This window comes from Bos mutus, chromosome 13 (assembly GCF_027580195.1).
Source record: "Bos mutus isolate GX-2022 chromosome 13, NWIPB_WYAK_1.1, whole genome shotgun sequence".
NCBI classification, from domain to species: Eukaryota; Metazoa; Chordata; class Mammalia; order Artiodactyla; family Bovidae; genus Bos; species Bos mutus.
The window spans coordinates 71,829,302-71,854,689 of record NC_091629.1 but is presented as its reverse complement, the minus strand read 5'-3'; the positions used below and the strand labels follow the sequence as shown (position 1 = coordinate 71,854,689).

Genomic DNA, 25,388 nt, shown 5'->3' with positions numbered 1-25,388 from the left:
TCTTTGGGATTGGAATGAAAACTGACCTTTTCCAGTCCTGTGGCCACGGCTGAGTTTTCCAAATTTGCTGGCATATTGAGTGCAGCACTTTCACAGCATCATCTTTCAGGATTTGGAATAGCTCAACTGGAATTCCATCACCTCCACTAGCTTTGTTAGTAGTGGTGCTTTCTAAGGCCCACTTGACTTCACATTCCAGGATGTCTGGCTCTAGGTCAGTGATCACACCATCGTGATTATCTGGGTTGTGAAGATCTTTTTTGTACAGTTCTTCTGTGTATTCTTGCCATCTCTTCTTAATATCTCCTGCTTCTGTTAGGTCCATACCATTTCTGTCCTTTATCGAGCCCATCTTTGCATGAAATGTTCCTTTAGTATCTCTGATTTTTTTGAAGAGATCTCTAGTCTTTCCCATTCTGTTGTTTTCCTCTATTTCTTTGCATCAATTGCTGAAGAAGGCTGTCTTATCTCTTCTTGGTATTCTTTGGAACTCTGCATTCAGATGTTTATATCTTTCCTTTTCTCCTTTGCTTTTCGCTTCTCTTCTTTTCACAGCTATTTGTAAGGCCTCCCCAGACAGCCATTTTGCTTTTTTGCATTTCTTTTCCATGGGGATGGTCTTGATCCCTGTCTCCTGTACAATGTCATGAACCTCATTCCACAGTTCATCAGGCACTCTATCTATCAGATCTAGGCCCTTAAATCTATTTCTTACTTCCACTGTATAATCATAAGGGATTTGATTTAGGTCATACCTGAATGGTCTAGTGGTTTTCCCTACTTTCTTCAATTTAAGTCTGAATTTGGCAATAAGGAGTTCATGGTCTGAGCCACAGTCAGCTCTGGGTCTTGTTTTTGATGACTGTATAGAGCTTCTCCATCTTTGGCTGCAAAGAATATAATCAATCTGATTTTGGTGTTGACCATCTGGTGATGTCCATGTGTAGAGTCTTTTCTTGTGTTGTTGGAAGAGGGTGTTTGTTATGATCAGTGCATTTTCTTGGCAAAACCCTATTAGCTTTTGCCCCTCTTCATTCTGTACTCCAAGGCCAAATTTGCCTGTTACTCTAGGTGTTTCCTGACTTCCTACTTTTGCATTCCAGTCCCCTAGAATGAAAAGGACATCTTTTTGGGGTGTTAGTTCTAAAAGGTCTTGGAGGTCTTCATAGAACCATTCAACTTCACCTTCTTCAGCGTTACTGGTTGGGGCATAGACTTGGATTACTGTGATAGTGAATGGTTTGCCTTGGAAACGAACAGAGATCATTCTGTCATTTTTGAGATTGCATCCAAGTACTGCATTTTGGACTCTTTTGTTGACCATGATGGCTCCTCCATTTCTTCTGAGGGATTCCTGCCCGCAATAGTAGATATAATGGTCATCTGAGTTAATTCACCCATTTCAGTTCGCTGATTCCTAGAATGTCGACATTCACTCTTGCTATCTCTTGTTTGACCACTTCCAATTTGCCTTGATTCATGGACCTGACATTCCAGGTTCCTATGCAACATTGCTCTTTACAGCATTGGACCTTGCTTCTATCACCAGTCACATCCACAGCTGGGTATTCTTTTTGCTTTGGCTCCATCCCTTCATTCTTTCTGGAGTTATTTCTCCACTGATCTCCAGTAGCATACTGGGCACCTACTGACCTGGGGAGTTCCTCTTTCAGTATCCTATCATTTTGCCTTTTCATCCTGTTCCTGGGGTTCCCCAGGCAAGAATACGTAGGGAACGCAGGCTGAAAGACAATGACTAATGACTGGTTTATAGTCAGTTGAATCCAAACTTCCCAAGGAGCAAATGCCTACACCAGGCTTACTTCAATTGGAGCAAAAATAAACAAAAAGTTAAGAATAATGTGTATCACTTGGAAGAAACACATTAATTTTAGGAATACCTTCCTTTGCTGAAAAATATTAAAAAACCAGTCTTTGTCCAAATTTTTAAAAAATGACTACTAATGTGTCCACACACTCTGGGTATCTTATCAGATGCATGAAATGCCTCCTTGCTTCTAGATAATTCCGTATTTACTATCCATCTCCCCTGCATGTGTGATGGCAAACTAACTTTTATGACTTTACTCTTCATTATGTGGAAGTCTAAGCATTAATGCAGTCTTTTTTTTTTTACAGGAAACAGGGGCAAATTCATACTGAAAAATGTATTACTATTTCATTTTAATAGGTCTCACTTATGGTTGAGAAGTTATAAATTGATCAAAATATTTATTTAAAATACATCATAAAATTAATGAAAAGGATAGAAATGACTTACTGTTCCTTACTATCACTCAAAATTTTGTGTTCAGAAAGATGTCTGAATTGTGTAAAGTACAAACGGAACAGAGAACAAAAATTAAAAAGCTGTCTTTGAGAGATGAGTGACTGGAGGAAAACTTGGTGACACGCATAAGCTAATACCCAAAGAGGAAGGAGGGGGCACTGACAGGGCAGCCAATGGCATTTACTTTTGAAAACAGATGTTCTTAATTGAAAATAACTATGTCATAACTCACCTCTGCATGCTTCAGCTTCAGTGTTTTATGCATTTCCCGGAAACGACTGTAACGCCTGAACACGGTCCACGTCTCATCCAGGACAGTGATCTATTCACGGGGAAAAGCGAAACAAACCAGCGTTAATTAGAGGAAAAGGCGACTCAGTTTCTTTAAAATAATTTACAAATTATCAAAAAGTGATTAGCATGTAAATTTCTCCAGAAGTGAAAACATTAATCTAGCGACACAAATCAGCCTTATAAATAATAACTGTGCTCTGCTGACGCATGCATCTCTGCTTCCCAAATCTTGTTATGAGCAGCATGTGCCCCTGTAAAGTGAACGACAGAGTCTCCTCTTCAGGGCTTATCAGAAGTTCCCTCAACTCTCCACGTGGGGCGGAGAGAGGAAACCTCACAACGGAACCTCTCTCTTACAGTGCTGTGCCCACACAGAACGTTTACACTCTTACATAAAATGTGGTGTCGGTTCCAGATGCCACCACCATGCACAAGAGAGAAGCAGCAGCAAAGAAAAGGAGAGGGATGAAAAGAAGGAAGGGATGTGGGGCAAAGGAGGAGAAAGTGGAGGACAAAGAGAAAAATGAAAAAAGAAAAAACTGTCTGCGTCTCAGTGATCATTAGCATCAAAACCCACACTATAATCTGCTTTGTTTTGGAGGAAGACTTCTCAGTCCAGCCTCTAACCAGCAGTGGAACTTACTGTTCCTGCTGGATGATGTGTCCCGTGGACACTCTGGCATCCATTAATCATACACCAAGGTCACAGGGACCTGAAGAAGCTGGGAGACACCACCAACCTCTGTGGTCACACTTGAGTCATCAGTTCCCATCTCATTCACACCACTGCTCCAGACCCATGTCCCCAGCTGGGAGACAACTCTTCTTTAGATGTCACACACCAACTTCAAGGTCAGCTTGTCTGAAACAAGCCCACCCATTCTCCCTAGTCTGAACTCTGCTTCATCTCAGTGCCTGTCACTACCAGCCACCGAGCCACGCCAGACGGATGCTGGTCCAGCTGCCCCACACACCACAGTCAGACAAGCCCCGGTTCCCGCGCCTTCCTCAGGGTTCTACCTTCTCACCCTTTGCCACCACTGCCGGCTCACTCTGCACCACCAGGTCCCATGTGGCCTTGGCCAAGCCTCCCACAGTGTCCCCACCCAGCTGCCCCTCCAATCCCTTCCCTGTACCACTGACAGGGGAGCTTTCTAACACTTGAATCTGATCATTCTACCTCCACCCGTAAGTCCCCTAGAAGCCTCCGGCTGCTCCTGGAAAAAGACCCACGTTTTAGACCCGTGCCCCTCCGATAGCCTCTGCCCGCAGGTGTGTTAACTGCACACTCTTTGCCATGATGGCCTCTGCAGGGGCCACATTCCTGAACCAGAAACCTCACCCCATGCCTGAGAGGAACACTCTCCTCAGGCTGGCGATTCAGCCCGATTCGCCCACATGTAAACTCCAGGGGGTGAGCAGGGACGTCAGGGATCAGCAAACCACTGGGATCGGCAGGGGGAGGACACCCATGCAGAGCCCTCGGGAGGAGGGGCGAGCCTTGAGTTCGCTCATTTCCCCCAAGTGCCGAATGAGATGATCTGGGGTTGTACAAGGATGTACGTTTCAGAACGTTCATCATCTGGCTCTAGATTCATCATTTACAACAAAGCTTCAATTGTGGCAGCTTTCTTCCTGTTTCCTTTTAAAAGATATTTAAATAAGGGAAAGAAAAAAGATAAGTATGTTAACAAAAAAGCATTTAGCAAAAATGGTACCAATGTCACCTAAAGTTGGGAAATACTGCCCCTGGGAGCTCAGCTGGGGGCCTTCTCCCTGGCTCTTTCTTCTCAACAGGCCCCACTGGGCACAATCAGCAAGCTGGGGGAGGGCTTCCTTAGAGCAGGAGCAAAGCCATTCGCCACCCTGGCTGCACACAGACCAGGTGGGCGTGATACTGCCTGCTTGTCAAGAAAGCCCAGGAATTAATGGAACCACACCTGTGACCTGGGAGCCATAAGACGCAGGATGCTCACAGGGAGACCCTTCTGTCCTGGAACTCTGGAATCTACAGAAAGTTGCGGAGGAAGCCTGGGTGCCCCTCCTCCCTCAGATGCTAATGCTCCCTGGATCTCTGAGTGCTTCCTCTGTTCCTCTTCAACTCACAGTCAATCATCTGCAAAGTCCCCCCATCCCCAGCCTCTTTCAGGAACATCCCCTTCTCCTTCCCTCTAACTGGTCACCAGGGGACCCCTCCCCCTGCAGCCCTCTCAAGTAGGGACTGTGTTCTCCCCACACTCCGCATCCCATCGTCCCAGGAGGTCGGTGGACGCTCTTGTGCTTCCATCCAACTTTTACACCCCTACTCCTCTGCCCTCTCTGAACGCCCCCACGTGAAGACCATGCCTTCAGATCTTACCGTTAACCCATCCTTCTCACAGGCAATTCACCTCACTTGCGTCCCCAGCTCCTTGAACATCTTGGGTTTTGCTCACAGCCATCTGCTCCCAGGCTACAGAACTCCTGCCATGAATCTTGGTAATTAAATCAATGATAGATGATCCCTCCAATGCCCTGACCTCCTGTTCTTTGACTTCTGTCCTGGTTCCTTCCTCACCCAACGGGAAAACCACGGGCAATCGTTAAAACCATCCCCTTACATTCAAACCCAAATCTCTTAGTCCTGCTCTTGAAATTCCCTCAACTAAGCTAAACCACAGCCTTGATTAAATCCGACTGTGTTTACTCCTGGCCTGCAGCTGCCTAGCAGGATGGGGCTGTGGGAACACACACCACCAAACGGCCGCCTGGTCCTATTTCAGTCACAGTCACCATCCTGAAGTCAGCCAGGATGTCTCCCACCAGTTAGTCACACACATTTCCCAACTCCATCCACTCTCCCACTCTCTCGGATGAGAGTTTTCTAAACAGTTTACTCCATCTTTCTCCTTGAGCCTTCATCACCTCCACTGCCCCCTGCCCTTCATGCCTTTCTCAACACAGCAGCCAAAGCTATCTTGTTAAAAACTGCTCGATGGAGCCATTTCTTTGCTCAAATAGGACATCCTCTCAAGGAGTACCATCTCGTTCAGGGCACAAGTTCAAGTTCTTCTGCTGACCTCAAGGACCTTTACAATCTCTCTCCTCCCTGGCCTTGTGACTGCACTCTCCCTCACTCACTTTACCTTCCTTGCTTTTCTGGAATCCATCAAACATGCTACACGGTAAATGTGGCCTCAGGAAGTACATGTGTGATTTTTCCTTTTTCTGGAATGTTCTTTCCATATGACTAGCTCCAGCATATCCTTCAAGTCTTTGCTTAAAAGCTCACTTTCTCAGTGATGCCTCCTCTGGATATACCACCGCACCCCACCACCCCTTATTCCCCATCTCCACAATACTTACTCCTCATATTTTTGTACTAAGCACGTCTTCCTACCTAACATGGTACAGTCATACCTTCAAGATACTGTGGGTTGGGTTCCACAGTAAAGTCTATATTGCATTAAAGTCAGTCACATGACTAAACAGACATGCCTTCAAACAAGACATGGATGGCCAACAAACACATGAAAAGATGCTCAACATCACTAATTTTTAGAGAAATGCAAATCAAAACCACTATGAGGTTATCACCTCACACTGGTCAGAATGGCCATCATCAAAAATCTACAAACAATGAATGCTGGAGAGGGTAGGAGGAAAAGGAAACCCTCTTGCACTATTTGTGGGAAGGTAAATTACTGCGGCCACTATGGAGAACAGTATGGAGTTACCTTTAAAGACTAAAAATAGGACTCCTGTATGATCCAGCGGTCCCACACCTGGGCATATACCCTGAGAAAACCTTAATTCAAAAATCCACCAAGTTCACTGCAACACTGTTTACAACAGCCAGGACATGGAGGCAACCTAAATACCCATGAACAGATGAATATATAAAGAAGATGTGGTACAACTGCACAATGGAATATTACTCAGCCATAATAAGGAACGAAGTTGGGTCATTTATAGAGACATGGATGGACCTAGAGTCTGTAATACAGAGTGAAGAAAGTCAGAAAGAGAAAACCAAATAGCATACTTTAATGCATATATATGGAATGTAGAAAAATGGTACAGATGAACCTATTTGCAGGGCAGGAATTAGAGAGCAGACCTGTGGACATGGGGGTGTGGAGGGGAAGGTGGGACAAATTGAGAGAGTAGCCTCACATGTATATACTACCATGTGTAAAATACATAGTCAGTGGGAAGCTGCTGTCTACACAGCACAAGGAACTCAGCTTGGTGCTCTGTGGTGACCTAGAGGGGTGGGAATGGGGGTGGGCAGGAGGCAGGTCCAAGAGGATGGGGATAAATATATATGCACATAGCTGATTCACTTCATTGTACAGGAGAAACTAACACAATATTGTAAAGCAATTATATTCCAGTTTAAAAAAAGGGGAGTCACACAAGTTTTTAATTTCTCAATACATATAAAAGTTACATTTATATTACACTGCAGTCTATTAAATGCACAATATATTACGTCCAAGAAAACAAAGTACATACCTTAATTATAAATAATTTACTGCTGAAAAATGCTAACCTTCATCAGATGACTTAAAAGTTGCCACAAACCTTCCATGTAACAGAACAAAACAAAAAACCCTCAGTATCTAGGAAGGGCAATAAAACGAGATGTGCCTGTATACATTTACTTGGACGTCTCGCTTCTGGCTCTCTTCCCTGCTGGAGTAAGCCCCAGGAGAGCTGGGATTTCTAGCTGCTCTTCACTGCACCTGAGAAACGTACCTGATGCAGCGTGAGCACCCTGAGGAAGAGCTGGAGGGCAGAGCCTCAGGATGGGCTGATCTCAAACGTCCTCAGGCTCAGCGGCAATGAGTCAGCAGGGCCTGTGTGCTTAAGAGATGGCCTTAAGCCCGATCGGGATGTGGATGTGGATAACTGGACACCAGCTTGCGTGACTCTGGCCTGCAGCCTCTTCCTCCTCGTTGACTTCACAGCTCATTAAGTCAGACTGTATTTTGAAATCTCTAACTAATGAAACAGCTACTTCAAATCTACCTCCTAATTTGGGTTTCATTCCTCCTTTCCACAGTGGCCCCAGAACAAGGCCTTTCTAAGGGACAGAAGTTTCTCTAACAACTTGCATGTACCAGATCCTCAGGAGGACAGGCACGGATGAGTGATTCCCCGGGCAGCAGAATCAGGGTGTTTGGTACAAGATGACAAGACAGCAAGAGAACATAAAATCCCCGGGAGAGCCCCCCAACCCAAAGCACCTAATGCACATCCTTCTGCTTCTTGGTATCAGCCCCCAGGGCTCACAACGGGAGGCAGGCGCTGCCATGGTGGGCTGTGGAGCTTGGGGGGAGACTGAGGAAGACACTCGCTCACACCCTGATCAGATCACATGTCACAGGACATTAATTGCAGCATTAATCTTTGCCTAATCAATTTACATAACCAACAGTAATTACATCGACACCTGTCTCTCTGTCCTACAAGACGTAAGCCCTCTAAGAGAACGGGCCTTTGGCGGTAGCTGGGACGGCGGCAGAGGGGCTCTCACTGGAGAGTAAATCATTGAGCTACTAGTATGTGTTGGCGCCAGCTCGGATGCTGCTGGTTTTCCGAGTGATGTCCTTAACGGTTATTCTGCTTGGCGAAGAAGGTAAGGCTCCACTATCTTGGCTCCATTAACTCTCTTCTGGTGGGTTCTCTGAGGTTTCTCTGAATCAAAGACTATTTTCATTAGTCACACAATAGTATCTTTTCTGTTTGTTTTCTCTGTACTGAGCCTAGGGTGCATTCCCTATGTATTTGTAACCCAAGTTTATACTGAGGCATACAGAGATTTCTGAACTCTTTACCCTTGAGGTTTTCACTTGAATCCAAGTTAACACAGGGATTACAAAGGTTCAAGCTTCCTGCTTTGTACATAAAACACTTAAATCTCCCCCTTATCTATCAACATGTAAACAAGATGTGGACAGTGGCAGTGAGTGAAGACCACTGTGAGCACCATGGAAACGGTGGCCACCTCCCCGTAGGAAAAAGGCCAAATCCCTTTCCTGTGATGGGGACGCCTTCATGCCTAGAGCTGGGTAAACAACTGCCTGTGGAGTTCAGGGAAACCCAACAGAAGGGAGAAACAGCCATTAAAGCCCTATTTTGCCCCAAATTAAAACTGGGCCTGGGGTGAGGCGCTGACGCAGAGAGGAGGGACAGACGAGCAGCATAGCAAACATATCAGGTCAAAACACGCAACTATTCTCTTCCACGCCGAGAACACTGGGCATAGATGCTGCATGTCTTTGAGGAGCCAACTCATTACTTCTCTCTCATTGAACAGGTCTGCAGATACAAATCCATCTTTTCTGGGCCATAAAATGATCAAGCGCAACTTAAACACCATAAATGTGTCCACAAGATGAACTGCGCTCACTTATGAACAATTCTCAATTGAGTGCTTTCCACAAATTTATGTTATATACATATTTTGCTGGTTTAGGGATTGTCAGTTTCAGGACCTGTCACCAGTATTTATTTGCTTGTGTATATCTATCTGTGTAAGAGGAGAATCAACAGTTTTTCATTCAAAGAAAAATACTCTAACTGGCCCCAAGTAAATAAGCAGTTACTCACAGAGGTCTCCTCAGGAATATTTGTCTTTAAATAACGTTTGGAGGAGCTGCATCAAGTATATACAAATGAAACTCCCTGTATTCAGTAACAGTTCACAGGAAATGGTCTAATACCACCCTACTATATACTAAAACAAGTTTTATTAGATTTCTGAAAAATAGAGTCTTATGCAGTAACGTAACTATGAACATGCTTGACGAAACACGAACATATTACAAATATTTGAATCTGTGTAACAGCAAGCATTAATACATTAATTAAATTCTCCTCAAACACCAAACAGAACTGCCCAGGAAGTGGGAGGAGAAGCCAGATCCCGTTAATCACAGTCGGCCACGTGGGCCTCCTCACCCTGGTCCGCCTCTAGGACGGCCTAGGCTTTCCAAGAACATACGGCCCAGTGTGCTGGGATTTCCAACGGGGATGCTCAACCCGCGTGTGCTGCATCTGGTATCTGCCTCTGCTGTGATGCCCCAGCCTCCCACGGTCTCCCAGCCCTTCTCCTCCTCTGATCACTCACCGAGAGCCCAGGCCGAACTCCAGGTCACTCTTCCTGCCCCGAACTCTCTGGCTCCCTAGACCTTCTGGTGGAGCCCCATCAGAGATCCCCTTCCCTCCTGTGTGCTGCCCAGCACTGCTGCAGACAGTCCCACAGCCCCTCCACAGAAAGGCAGGAAACACTGACACTAAACTCTGCACTCCAGTACTCTCGGGCTTCCCTTGTGGCCCAGCCGGTAGATAATTCGCCTGCAATGTGGGAGACCTGGGTTCAACCCCTCGGTTGGGAAGATCCCGTGGAGAAGGGAAAGGCTACCCATTTCAGTATTCTGTCCTGGAGAATTCCACGGAGTATAGTCCATAGGGTCCCAAAGAGTCGGACACGACTGAGCGACTTTCATGTCTTAACTCTGCAGTCACTTCTACTAAATCTTTCTAAATTACACTTTCTGTGAAGAAAATTTCTAAATGTTCTACATTTTCAATTTTCACAGACAATGATATTTTTCTGAGATGACTAGGGTCACCCAAGCCCAGCTTCTGAGCAGTTGCTTCACCCATCTAAGAAAGATGCTGTTGCTACCGTCTTTCCCCCTCCCTCCAGTTTCCCTTCATCAGCCTCCTAGGCTTCCACGTGAAAGCAGGTACCCCCCAGTGCCGACCTCACGCAGTACTACTTCCTGTTAGCAAAGCGTCATCTGAGCTCATCTGGGCTTGTCCCAGCGCCCTGCTCCCCATCTCACTCCCACGTGGGAACAGAAAACCTAAGTTTTCCCGGGTGCCCTTCACGACCCCCCCTGCTCTGTACTCTTCTTTCTCCCACTTCACTGACCTTAGAGGATGTGAACTGATTATTCAGCTCTTCTGTTCCTCAATGTCTTGATACTTCTAGTACGCTCTTAAAAAAAAAGTGTCACAGGTACCAAATAAATACTTCTTAAATAATAAGTGGAGGAGTAATAAAGACAGTGGAGCCCAAAGTCTCTTCGTTACACACTTTGCTGTAATTTCCCCATTCCCTTTTTCTATCTTGAACTGTGGGCAGTAGAATGATCTGCAGCTCAGGCCTTCTCTGATTTACCTATACATGTCTAAAGCTTTTGGACAACAGGTACTGGACGAGATAAGAAAGTAAAGAATCATAAAAAAAAAAATGTCATTCACCAGATTCCTTCAGAGAGAGGAGCCTTGGTTTAGTGATAAACGATTTGGGAGTAAGAATGAACACAGGTAGGTGAGAAAGAACTAAAACAAAACACATCAAGAAACAAGAGGTGGTCTCTGAACTGCCTTTAAACGGTGGGTTCTATTAACTGAGGAGACTTTTGTTTCTGAACATCATGTCCCCAGCTATGCAGGCAGGCGTGGGGATATAGGCCAAGGAAGGGGGTTGGAGCTGACACCCCCACCCTTAGCAGGGGGGCGGGCAGCAGCTGGTGCTCCCAGGGGCCATCTAGGAAAGTGGGGACACTGGTACTTTGCAGAGAACCTAACTGTCTAAAGGGGTATTTTCTGTTATTTGCTCTGAGATGTACAACATTCTTCCTCCTCTGGCTCGCTGGGGAAACTGCGGCAAAGCTGACGTACTTTTCTTTCTAGGGACCCAAAGGAGTGCTGAGCCCTCAGCCCAGTGGACATGAAGGAAAAGACACTGTGTCGGCGACTGTCCAGGGTACTGGAGGCGGAGGGATGGGTGCCACCTGAACCATGTCCTCTGACCACATCGTGAGCTCCTGAGCTGAGCTCGCATCCCCTCCACTGCAGTGTCTCTGTGAACTTGAACTAGAGCGCCCCACTAACTATAGAAATCCCATCTCCTCTGCACCTGTGGGAACATGATGGGCCCTGGCAGGAGGAGATGGTCTTAGAGGCAGCGCAGTGTGTGGGGAGAGGGAGGTCTAAGGTCCAACCCTAGATATACCCCCGGCTGCTGATAACGTGCAAGGGAGGCTATGGGGCTTAGAGAACAAAGATCCCAGAAAGCCATGCGGATACGATGTCAGCCTGCTTTGTTGTGCGGGAAGCGCTGCAGACACCCCTGTGTAGATGCACCGCCAGCAAATAAAGAAGGTGCCTGCAGCCTCTGGCTCCTGGACCCGGTCTGAACCCAGTGCGCCAGGCAGATGGGAGCCTGGCAGCCCACTGCTGGTTGCAGAGCATCTGCATGGCAGGGTGTGATGCAAAACCAAACAAGGCTTTGGAGCTGGCCCAAACCCCAGCCTTCTGCAATAACCAGAAGGAATGCACCTTTAAAATAAGGATAATACGACTTATCTCAATATACTTAACTTTATATGGAGAAGGAAATAGCAACCCACTCCAGTATTCTTGCCTGGAGAATCCCAGGGACAGGGAAGCCTGGTGTGCTGCCGTCTATGGGGTCGCAGAGAGTCGGACATGACTGAAGCGACTTAGCAGCAGCAGCAACAGCATACGGTAATTTGAAAGTAAATTTGAAGGAATGTCGAAAGATTGGAATATTCTGATGAGATGGATGCTTTTCAAATCCAAGATCATTACTAAGGAGTACTTCTCCCTTCCCTAACACCTCTGAAACAGGTGAGGAATAGGCAGGACTGTTCTACCTTAAAATTGTGGTAAATTGCGAGAATGACAGCCAAAGCAATTTTCCTTCAAATTACTCAGATATTCAGAGGCAAAGCACCAAATGCAAATTATTCAGCAGTCATCACTGGAGAATGGAAAATGAAAGGCTCTGGACTAAGACTTGGATCCTGACTGTAGCTCAGTCACTAATTAGCTGTGTGACTCTGGTGAAATTATGCAACTCCTCCAGCCTTAGTTTTTCCATCTGTAAAATGGACTCAATTCAGTTCAGTTCAGTCGCTCCAGTTGTACCCGACTCTTTGCGACCCCATGAATCGCAGCACGCAAGGCCTCCCTGTTCATCACCCACTCCTGGAGTTTACCCAAACTCATGTCCATCGAGTCAGTGATGCCATCCAGCCAACTCATCCTCTGTTGTCCCCTTCTCCTCCTGCCCCCAATCCCTCCCAGCATCAGGGTCTTTTCCAATGAGTCAACTCTTTGTATCAGGTGGCGAAAGTATTGGAGTTTCAGCTTCAGCATCAGTCCTTCCAATGAACACCCAGGACTGATCTCCTTTAGGATGGACTGGTTGGATCTCCTTGCAGTCCAAGGGCCTCTCAAGAGTCTTCTCCAACACCACAGTTCAAAAACATCATTTCTTTGGTGCTCAGCCTTCTTCACAGTCCAACTCTCACATCCATACATGACCACAGGAAAAACCATAGCCTTAACTAGATGGACCTTTGTTGGCAAAGTAATGTCTCTGCTTTTGAATATGCTATCTAGGTTGGTCATAACTTTCCTTCCAAGGAGTAAGCATCTTTTAATTTCATGGCTGCAATCACCATCTGCAGTGATTTTGGAGCCCAAAATATCCTAACCTATAGCTGAACTAAATGAAGTGAAGCAACTAGCAGAGTGTTGGGTGCTCAGTACATACTACTGCTGTGCCCAGAATCACCTTACCGAAAAAAAAACCCTTTTATTACACATACTGAAAGGCCAGGGCACCTGTGGACAGCAACTGCAAAAAGGGAGTTCAAACCATTTTGTGATTTCTTTTAAAACAAATTCTAGGAAGAGATGTAAAACTCCCCAAATTCTGAAATGAAGAAATATTAATAGATTCTTATAGCGCAAAAACAAAGTTGAAATGGAAATTCAAGGTAGGATCACAAGGTGCTAACTGCTTTTCCTCTGGGCTTATGAATCAATCTCATCTCTTCATCATTTCTCACGCATTCAGTATTGCCTTGGTGAAGATAAACAACTGCCCAAGTAAAAACAACATGAAAGATGAGTTGTTCTGTATTAAAATAGGGGACGGGAAAGATGTTTATTCTTTTTTTTTAGTCAAAGACAGCATTCTCAAAGAGATGGGAGGCATGCTTAAAAAAAAGTTTAGGATAATATATGATTCTTTTAAGTCCTAATTTTATTTCTTCCCCTTAATATTTATGTTTGAAAATAGTCCACACACTAACTGTTTGAATCTAGATGAACTGCAGCTCGTGTGACCGCCCATCCATCTCACCTCTGTGAATACACATGTGGGGAGATCATTTATCAGTTACTAATAAGCAGAGATTCATATGCCAACACACAAATCCTTCTCAACATTTATATTCTACCAAGTTGGGGATGTTTCTAGAAGATGTATGTGTGCATAGTTTATCTAACAGACCGGAATGGCTCTTATTTCTGTTCTGCCAAATAAAGAGACATTTCCCTGACTCTAAATGTGATTTCTTCAGCTCCCAAACTGCACATTTTCTGGGCATTTCTCCTGGCAGGTCCATCCACTATCAAATTCTCCAAGTCTGGCAAAACTTTAACAGCCCCAGTTCACAGAGTGCACATGACCTGGCCTAGACTTCATGATAAAAGTTAAAGTGCACACAGAAATAATGTCGACACTTGAAAACAAACAAGGCTGTGGGAATGGTCCCCATGTGAGGGCAGCACCAAGATGTGGCCTGAGCTTCCAAAATGCGCAGGAAGCAATGACACTGAGGAGGTCCGTGAAGACACGTAAGCACAGGAACCTGAACAGCTGGCTTTGATCCCACAGGCATTCGGTTCCTCGATCTACTTAGTTATGGGCTTCCCAGCTGGCGCTAGTGGTAAAGAACCCACCTGCCAAAGCAGGAGACATAAGTGACTCGGGTTTGATCCCTGGGCAGGGAAGATCCCCTGGAGAAGGCAATGACAACCCACTCCAGTATACTTGCCTGGAAAATCCCATGGACAGAGAAGCCTGGCAGGCTACAGTCCATGGGGTCACAAAGGGCCGGACATGACTGAAGTGACATAGCACTCTCCGTAGTAGCTGTGTGGCCTCGGGCAAGTCACTTAAGAGGTTCCTAGCTCATCAAATGTAAATAGCACCCCCTTTCTGGTACATTTTCCACAGCTGGGGAAGTATCTTCAAAGTGTCTATGACAAAACAGGTGCCTGATACGTGTTAGTGTCCAAACTTGAAGAAAGGCTGCAGACTCAGTCACCTGCAGGGATCAGACAGGAAGGTAACTCCAAGAGGCCCTGTGAGTGTAGAAACAGGGAACACAGTGGGGGCCCACAGACCACCTGGCACATTCAGTTCCAGGGGATGGACGGAGCCCGACAGGGGCTGAGCACAGCCAGGAGATGAGAGTGAGGCTTTGAGATGCAGGCAAATAGCACAGAATGTGTCACAACAGCTGAGTAAGCAAGGAGCATGTGAGAAATGGCAGAACTCATAAGACGTGCTAAATACAGGCCCATCACCTATAAGACAGGCCGAAGATGGAAGAAATAAACATGATGGAACGGTAAGAATGGCAGAGATAGAAAGTGCTGAGCTGTGATCACGTCCACTTTGGGCCAGCTCGTGTGGGCCATGTGACAGTCATCTGCAGGGCGGCCCATTCCCAGCCTAGCCCTGGGGAAGGGAAGGAGCCTCAGGGCTGCACAGGCTGGTGAGGGTCCGTGGAGCGGACACCTGCGGGGGGAAGACCAGTGCTAAATACCAAAATGAACGAGAAAAGAAAGTAGGAGTGTGGCTGTGACACCTGCTGTGGCCAGCAGTAGAGCAGGTAAAGGGTTGAGTGGGGTGTGGGGCCTTGCAGTCGACGATTCACTCTCCAAGGGAAACAGGAACACAGTCTCTCGTAAAGGTTATTTCCAGTTTCACAGGAATAAAAACCCACAGGAAACAGGGTGTTTGTTCTTTTTTTTTAAATAAGTGTTAGGTCATTTCTTTATATTATCATGTTAACATGTAAGGCAGGGAATTTAAAACTACGCTGGAAACCTTGGCTTGTTTCTGTAACATAAGAGTATGACCACCTCTGCTAGCCATAAGCACGGATTCTGTGTCATGCTGAAATGCAACTGAAAAATTAAATTCTACCCAGTCTGGTCCTAGCTAACCGAGGATGCTAAGTATAATACAGGTTAACTGATTTCACGTGTCAATCACGGAAAGGCAGAGGACGCAGGAGTTTTAAGTTGACCTGCTGTGGTCCAGGTAGTGGAGGAACTTGTGACGGCAGCAGCTTCGTGCCATCATGGACTATATAGGTATTCAGATCAGATCAGTCGCTCAGTCATGTCCGACTCTTTGTGACCCCATGAATCGCAGCACACCAGGCCTCCCTGTCCATCACCAGCTCCCGGAGTTCACTCAAACTCCCATCCATTGAGTCAGTGATGCCATCCAGCCATTTCATCCTCTGTCGTCCCCTTCTCCTCTTGCCCCCAATCCCTCCCAGCATCACAGACTTTTCCAATAAGTCAACTCTTCGCATCAGGTGGCCAAAGTACTGGAGTTTCAGCTTTAGCATTATTCCTTCCAAAGAAATCCCAGGGCTGATCTCCTTTAGAATGGACTGGTTGGATCGCCTTGCAGTCCAAGGGACTTTCAAGTGTCTTCTCCAACACCACAGTTCAAAAGCATCAATTCTTTGGCGCTCAGCCTTCTTCATAGTCCAACTCTCACATCCATACATGACCACAGGAAAAACCATAGCCTTGACTAGACGGACCTTTGTTGGCAAAGTAATGTCTCTCCTTTTGTTTTGTTTTTCTTTCTTTCTTTCTTTTTTTTTTTCTGCTTTTGAATATGCTATCTAGGTTGGTCATAACTTTCCTTCCAAGGAGTAAGCGTCTTTTAATTTCATGGCTGCAGTCACCATCTGCAGTGATTTTGGAGTCCAGAAAAATAAAGTCTGACACTGTTTCTACTGTTTCCCCATCTATTTCCCATGAAGTGATGGGACCGGATGCCATGATCTTCGTTTTCTGAATGTTGAGCTTTAAGCCAACTTTTTCACTCTCCACTTTCACTTTCATCAAGAGGCTTTTTAGTTCCTCTTCACTTTCTGCCATAAGGGTGGTGTCATCTGCGTATCTGAGGTTATTGATATTTCTCCCAGCAATCTTGATTCCAGCTTGTATTTCTTCCAGTCCAGCGTTTCTCATGATGTACTCTGCATACAAGTTAAATAAACAGGGTGACAATATACAGCCTCGACGAACTCCTTTTCCTATTTGGAACCAGTCTGTTGTTCCATGTCCAGTTCGAATTGTTGCTTCCTGACCTGCATACAAATTTCTCAAGAGGCAGATCAGGTAGTCTGGTATTCCCATCTCTTTCAGAATTTTCCACAGTTTATTGTGCTCCACACAGTCAAAGGCTTTGGCATAGTCGATAAAGCAGAAATAGATGTTTTTCTGGAACTCTCTTGCTTTTCCATGATCCAGTGGATGTTGGCAATTTGATCTCTGGTTCCTCTTCCTTTTCTAAAACCAGCTTGAACATCAGGAAGTTCACGGTTCACATATTGCTGAAGCCTGGCTTGGAGAGTTTTGAGCATTACTCTACTAGCGTGTGAGATGAGTGCAATTGTGCAGTAGTTTGAGCATTCTTTGGCATTGCCTTTCTTTGGGATTGGAATGAAAACGGACCTTTTCCAGTCCTGTGGCCACTGCTGAGTTTTGCAAATTTGCTGACATATTGAGTGCAGCACTTTCACAGCATCATCTTTCAGGATTTGAAATAGCTCAACTGGAATTCTATCACCTCCACTAGCTTTGTTCATAGTGATGCTTTCTAAGACCCACTTGACTTCACATTCCAGGATGTCTGGCTCTAGGTCAGTGATCACACCATCATGATTATCTTGGTCATGAAGATCTTTTTTGTACAGCTTTTCTGTGTATTCTTGCCATCTCTTCTTAATATCTTCTGCTTTTGTTAGGTCCATACCATTTCTGTCCTTTATCGAGCCCATCTTTGCATGAAATGTTCCTTTGGTATCTCTGATTTTCTTGACAAGACCTCTAGTCTTTCCCATTCTGTTGTTTTCCTCTATTTCTTTGCATTGATCGCTGAAGAAGGCTTTCTTATCTCTTCTTGCTATTCTTTGGAACTCTGCATTCAGATGTTTATATCTTTCCTTTTCTCCTTTGTTTTTCGCTTCTCTTCTTTTCACAGCTATTTGTAAGGCCTCCCCAGACAGCCATTTTGCTTTTTTGCATTTGTTTTCCATGGGGATGGTCTTGATCCCTGTCTCCTGTACAATGTCACGAACCTCATTCCATAGTTCATCAGACACTCTATCAGATCTAGGCCCCTAAATCTATTTCTCACTTCCACTGTAAATCATAAGTGATTTGATTTAGGTCATACCTGAATGGTCTAGTGGTTTTCCCTACTTTCTTCAATTTCAGTCTGAATTTGGCAATAAGGAGTTTATGGTCTGAGCCACAGTCAGCTCCTGGTCTTGTTTTTGCTGACTGTATAGAGCTTCTCCATCTTTGGCCGCAAAGAATATAATCAATCTGATTTCGGTGTTAACCATCTGGTGATGTCCATGTGTAGAGTCTTCTCTTGTGTTGTTGGAAGAGGGTGTTTGTTATGATCAGTGCATTTTCTTGGCAAAACTCTATTAGTCTTTGCCCTGCTTCATTCCGTATTCCAAGGCCAAATTTGCCTGTTACTCCAGGTGTTTCTTGACTTCCTACTTTTGCATTCCAGTCCCCTAGCATGAAAAGGACATCTTTTTTGGGTGTTAGTTCTAAAAGGTCTTGGAGGTCTTCATAGAACCGTTCAACTTCAGCTTCTTCAGCGTTACTGGTTGGGGCACAGACTTGGATTACTGTGATAGTGAATGGTTTGCCTTGGAAACGAACAGAGATCATTCTGTTGTTTTTGAGATTGCATCCAAGTACTGCATTTTGGACTCTTTTGTTGACCATGATGGCCACTCCATTTCTTCAGAGGGATTCCTGCCCACAGTAGTAGATATAATGGTCATCTGAGTTAAAGTCACCCATTTCAGTTCGCTGATTCCTAGAATGTCGACATTCACTCTTGCCATCTCTTGTTTGACCACTTCCAATTTGCCTTGATTCATGGACCTGACATTCCAGGTTCCTATGCAATATTGCTCTTTATAGCATTGGACCTTGCTTCTATCACCAGTCACATCACCAGTACAGGTATTAGGTTGGTGCAAATCTAACTACAGTTTTGCACTGCTGAACTCTGCTCTTTGATATTGGAATACATTCTTAAATAAATGTGGTAATGTTATATATACATCATTTTAATGTGCATTTCTCACTTTATGTTTTTTGCTAATGACTTATTACTTGCCATGTATTTTATATTTATTTTAGACTACGGAAATGATGTTAGATAAAAAGAATTTGAGCAATTTTCTTATTTGAGTTCAAAATAGGTCGTAAAGCCCTGAAGACAACTCGCAACATCCACAACGCTTTTGGCCCAGGAAGTGCTAAAGAACATACAGTGTGGTAGTGGTTAAAGAAGTTTTACAAAGGACACGAGAGCCTTGAAGATGAGGAGGGCAGTGGCCAGCCATCAGAGGTTGACACAAGCAACTGAGAGCCATCATCAAAGCTGATCCTCTTACCACTACAGGAGAAGGTGCTGAAGAAATCAACATCGACTGTTCTATGGTCATTCGGCATTTGAAGCAAAGTGCAAAAGTGAAAAATCTCAGTAAGTGGAGGCCTCGTCAGCTGACCAAAAATCAATAAAAGTGGATTTTATATGACAACCGGTGACAACCAGCTCAGTGGTTAGACCAAGAAGCAGCTCCAAAGCAGTTCCCAAACCCAAACTTGCACCCAAAAAAGGTCATGGTCACTGTCTGGTGGTCTGCTGCTGGTCTGATCTACTACAGCTTTCTGAATCCCAGCAAAACCATTACATCGAAGAGGTATGCTCGGCAAATCCATGAGACGCACAAACTGCAACAGCTGGAGCCAGTACTGGTCAACAGAAAGGGCCCAGTTCTTCTCTACCACAACACCCTGACCGCACATCACACAAGCAATGCTTCAGAAGTTGAACGAATTGGGCTACAAAGTTTGGCCTCATCCACCACAAGCACCTGACCGCTCACCAACCGACTACCACTTCTTTAAGCATCTCAACAACTCTTTGCAGGGAAAGCACTTCCACAACCAGCAGGAGGCAGAAAATGCTTTCCAAGAGTTCATCAAATCCTGAGGCATGGATTTTTATGCTACAGGATTAAACTTATTTCTCATTGGCCAAAATGTGTTGCCTCATCATTCCTATTTTGATTAGTGAAGATGTGTTTGAGCCTCGTTGAAATAAATTAAAAGTTCACGGTCCGAAACTGCAATTACATTTGCACCAACCTACTACGTTCGGCTGATCAGCCCGCCAGTCAGTGGAATGCAGCACACTGTGTGCTCTTCGCCAAGAGGAGCCAGGCTGCACAGCCGCAGCCTGTCTGCGGCTGAGAGCAGCTGGCGGGATGTATACCTCTCAACATACATGCATACACAGCTCCGGAAGGACGTGCTACTGGGAGACACCGGCAGGTATGACTTCACCCAAAGACATCTTCACCCAGGGCTTTCCAGGCATGTGTCCTTCAGGGTCAATGAAATAAGGGGGGGAGGATGGTGTGACATGGAGATGACAGCTTCCTGTACTGTCAGATGAGAACAGCAAAACAGACACTGACCCACCAATTGTGATGCACCCCCACAGTGGGATGCTGTTAAGCAATAACAAGAAACAAATTATTGTTACACTTAACTGTATGGATGCATCTCTAAAAGGCTGCGAGAGGAAGCAGCCAGACACAAGAGTGAATGCCTCTGGTCCACACATCCCCTCCACACACCACAACAGACCCGAGGAATCTATAATTACAGACAGCAGATCAGTGTTTGCCTGGAGTATCAGAAAATTTCTAGAGTGAATGAGAAGTTCTAAACCTTGATTGGGGTGCTTGATTTGGGTGTACACATACGTCAAAGTTCATCAAACTATATTTAAAATGGGGTATTTCACTGGGTGTAAATAATGCCTAAATGAAGTTGATTTAAAAAATTACAAATTTGACCAAAACCCCAAAACCTTATACGTATCCATTCTCACAGTTTATAAAAGTTGTTTTTAACCCCCCAAATAAAGAAGATATAAATGTCCTTTTGAATTAAAAACTTTTTTTTTTCCCCTCATTTTAAAGTTCAGTGATGGAAAGTTCCTTAGGATGCCTTGTGGACCAGAAGATGAGCATTTTGGCCCCCTCTCTGCCCACAGGTTCCCGGTCCTGCAGCCAACCTCAAACATTCCTTTAACAAGGATCATGACTGCTTCGTTTGGCAATGAACAGACCACGTTGGAGAGCTGGAGTGATCGGACTGGAGGTTAAAATGAAAATGGACAGGAAGATGGAATGTAAATAACTAATCAATTCTATCTACAGCAGAGTGGGCGGGAAGGCAGGAGGTGGAGGAACGGGAAGGATGAGTGAGAAGCTGAGAGACAAGCTCTCCACAGTTTCACTCTGCATACTGGTGTCCTCCTGGGCTCTTGGGACCTGTGACTTCAACCACGGGGGACGTACACCCAGGGCCTGTGCCTGAGTCAGCTCGGCCCCTTAAATGAGCCTGATATAAAATGTACATTAATATTACATACCATATATAAGGAAATCTAAGACTAAACATATTTTTTCAAAAAACAGTTATTTTTTACCTTTTCAAAACTATTGGTTCACCAAGAGAATTTAGTAGCAACCAAAATATTACCCTAAGTGTGATGACCTGTTCTAGAAAACATTGCCTATGCATGAAATAAAGTGATGGCAGGAAATGGTGGTTGCTGTTGTTCAGTCACTCTTTGCGACCCCGTGGACTGCAGCACGCCAGGCTTCCCTGTCCTTCACCAACTCCCGGAGCTTGCTCAAACTCATGTCCATTGAATAGGTGATGCCATTCAACCATGTCATCCTGTGTCATACCTTTCTCCTCCTGCCCTCAATCTTTCCCAGCATCAAGATCTTTTCCAATGAGTCAGCTCTTTGCATCAGGTGGTCAAAGTATTGGAGCTTTGGCCTCAGCATCAGTCTCTCCAATGAATATTCAAGATCAATTTCCTTTAGCATTGACTCTCCAGGCAAGAATACTGGAGTGGGTTGCCATCTCCTCCGCCAGGGGATCTTCCCAACCCAGGGACAGAACCTGCATCTCTTGTGTGTCTTGCATCATGCAGGGCAGGTTCTTTACCACTAGTGCTACCAGGGACGCCCAGGAAACGGTTAGCATAGTTCATTTTCAAACTCAGAGGGAGAAAAATAACAACAACAACAAAACCCGAAGAGTCGTAAACATGAAAGTCATTAAGGGATTTCCAAGAGTAAAATCTCACTCATTCTCAACACCTTATCCAGTACTTAGAATGTGGCCGGCCCTATTCCAAGCCTTTCACATACAAAAGCTCTTACAGTCCTCAAACCAAGCCAGCCCACAGGCTCCCTCAGCCCCATTTCACAGATGAGGCACAGTGAGGTTACCTGGAGGGGGGATACCCACCCCCCAGCACTTCTCCAGCAGCTCCACTTCTACTGGAACCCAGATACTTTTGTCTGTCCTGCCAAGGGAGGGACAGCATATTCTCATGTTTGTGTCTAGGACTGGACCCTGATACTGCTGTGGACAGGGTGCACCCTACAGGAACATGAGGCCCTCAGGCCGCCACCCTGAGAATGCACGAGGCAGCCCTTCCTCTGTAAAGAACTGGGAATTCTCCAGGCAAATGCTAACAGTCCAGTCCTGGTGCTAGTAATGACAGCACCCGGGACGGGAACAGAAGGAGGCAGAGCAATGACATGCCTTCAGACAGGGCTTTGATCAGCTCAGAGAGCGCAGCGGGGATGCTGAAAGGCTCCAGATACATCATGTCTTTGGTTTCTCTAATTTGCCTTTACAATTGCATCACAATTTTGGCCAGATCTGCATATGGCCAGCCTGTAATCTGCTTAAATTTTCATTTAAATCAACTCAGTTAAAAAGAATTAAGTATTTTCTTTACTCATGTCTTAAGTTCTATTCATGAAATCAATCTAATAATTATACCTTATTAGCACATTTGGAGAAGGCAATGGCACCCCACTCTAGTACTCTTGCCTAGAAAATCCCATGGATGGGGGAGCCTGGTGGGCTGCTGTCTATGGGGTCGCAGAGAGTCGGACACGACTGAAGCGACTTAGCAGCAGCAGCAGCAGCACATTTATCCACTAAAATAAAAGAAATCTCTGTACCAACCATAATCATTACATGTCCTCCAGTGCTGTGAGTTTTGAAGAATTCTGAGTTGGTGAAAGTCACTCTTTACCCTCTAATTTAAAAATATAGAAATAATATATACAAATAGGCCTTACACAGAGAAACTCACAGCAAACTTTTTGGCCAATCCAACATATAACACATAGGTACGAATGGAACTTTTTGTTGTTCTTTAGTCACTAAGTTGTGTCCAACTGGTTTGTGACCCCATGAACTGCAGCCCACTAGGCTCCTCTGTCCATAGGATTTCCCAGGCAAGAATACTGGAGCGGGTTGCCATTTCCTCCTCTAGATCTTCCCAACTCAGGGAATGAACTCACATTTCCTGTACTGCAGGCAGATTCTTTACTGCAGAGCTGCCAGGGAAGCCCTAAATGGATCTTTGCTGCTGCTGCTGCTAAATCGCTTCAGTCGTGTCCGACTCTGTGCGACCCTATAGACAGCAGCCCACCAGGCTCCCCTGTCTCTGGGATTCTCCAGGCAAGAACACTGGAGTGGATTGCCATTTCCTTCTCCAATGCATGAAAGTGAAGTCGCTCAGTTGTGTCTGACTCTTCGCAACCCCATGGACTGCAGCACACCAGGCTCCTCCATCCATGGGACTCTCAAGAGTACTGGAATGGGCTGCCATTGCCTTCTCCTTACAGACACACAATTTCAAATGGCTGAGAAAAGAAACGGGACAGCAATCAGGCATTAGGTCAGGGGCAGTAGAAGCACTGGGTTAAGGACATGATGGACCATTTTAATAAGAAACTGCAGAATCTGGCCAAATTCAACCACCACCACTGCCACACAACAATCATGCCTTCTCAACAGACACCTCAAATATATAAATTAATGCACAAGTTCTGTTAAAAACGTGGTGGGGGAGGGGGGATAATCAGTAGGTAGAAATAAAAATCTAAAAACTTTGATTAATTAGATAAATTATTTGCATTGTTTCTCCAGGAAGACAGAAAGAACACACAGGCCTAAAGGGAGGGATCCCCCAGAGCCTGAGGGCTCCCCTGAGGGACATCTGGGAGGTGGGGGAAGTGCTGGGGGAAGGTGGGCTGGCTTCAAGATCCCCCCACAGCTGATTCATGCTCATCTGCTTCTACAGTGTCCTCCTCATACGAGATTCTCTGTTCAAAGGGTACACTAAAGAGAAACCTGGAAACCCCTGGTCAGGTCCGATTTCCTCATTTTACCAGTGAGGAAACCGAAGCTCAAGGAAGGTGAAGACTTTGGGCCACTCAGTCAGCCGCAGTAGAATCCAAGTTTAGAGAACTCAACATCCAGACTCTGGCGACCAAAACCACCTCCAGGAAGGCCCTCCTGCAGACAGATACTGGTGATCCTAGTGGATGCCCCGACAGCAACACCCTCGCTCATCCTCCAAAGGGAAGTGAGATTACCCAGAAATTCCCTGAGGAGAGGATGGCGGCCAGCAGTAGGTAATGAAGCGTATGAGTCGATGGGACTCCACTAGAAATGAGATGAAGTCACTATCTGGGGAAGGATGAGTTAAGGAGACAGGCACGTCTCTTCCTGAAAAGTCCTATAAGTCAAATAACAGACTAGGAAAGCTTCCTACTCACTAGTAACAGAAACAACAGTGAAAACAGCAGTAGGGATGACAGCAACAGCCATAATGTATTATTCTTTATCATATACCAAAAACTGGAGTCAGCCTTTTATACGCACCTAACATCCCTGTGACATAAATATGATTATTCTTGCTCTAATAGATTAAAAAACATGGAGCCTAAGTCTGTGGTAGGATGGCCCTACTGTCCTGGTTTGCCTGAGCACTAGGTGGTTTCCCAAGACGTAGAACTGTCTATGCCCAGAGCAGGAAAACCCTGGCAGTCCAGGGTGGCTGGTGACCTCACCTGTGGGCCTGCGAGGTGACAGCAATGTCCGTGTCGGCCTGATGCCCCATCCACCACCACCTTCTATGGGACAACTTCCCTCCACCTGCTCCAGGCCAGACTTTCACATACTGGTTTAAAGAAGGACACGACCAGTACTGTACAAAAGTGCATGTGCTTGTGTAGCGTTATCTCCTTTTACAAAAAAAAAAAAAAACCACTGCAGAGCCTCGCGCCTCCAGCCTCCAAAAGAGCGATGAAGGGACACTTACCTTGACCTCAAACTCGAAGTGCTCGTCCTTCCCTTGGCCGCAGAGAACATAGCGGGGGATACTGATTTTGATGGGGTCCTTCAGGTCATCTGGATTTGCTCCCAAAGAGCGGGAAACCATCCGCTATCAAAGGTACATTGGATGGAAGAACAAAGAGAGACCAAGATCACTGCACTGCAAATACCCCGCCCAGGCGGGCGGGGGAGACAGTTTCAAGCAAAGAAAAGAACATCCAACCAGCAGAGTTTATTTAGAAAAATGATGGTTTCCTTTGAAAGAGAAACGCTAAGTCTCTCTCATGACAAAAGACCACTGCTTAAGAGATACCAGTCCACAAAGGTAGCACAAAAGCACTCCCAAATGTTGTCTGGCTTTGATGTTCCTTTCAATTTACAAGAATGAGCAGGAAAA

General features: G+C 45.4%; 1 protein-coding gene across 2 annotated transcripts in view; it reads right to left on the bottom strand.

Moving 5' to 3' along the window:
• The window catches only part of KIF16B (kinesin family member 16B), a 306,272-nt gene that overhangs the window by 55,631 nt on the left and 225,253 nt on the right, over nt 1-25,388 (bottom strand). For both annotated transcript variants that reach the window (XM_070381958.1, XM_005906500.2), the window contains 2 exons: nt 24,978-25,100; nt 2,523-2,612 (listed from right to left, as the gene is read on the bottom strand). In XM_070381958.1, coding sequence (XP_070238059.1) covers nt 2,523-2,612; nt 24,978-25,100 — 213 coding nt within the window. The remainder of the gene's footprint in view (nt 1-2,522; nt 2,613-24,977; nt 25,101-25,388) is intronic.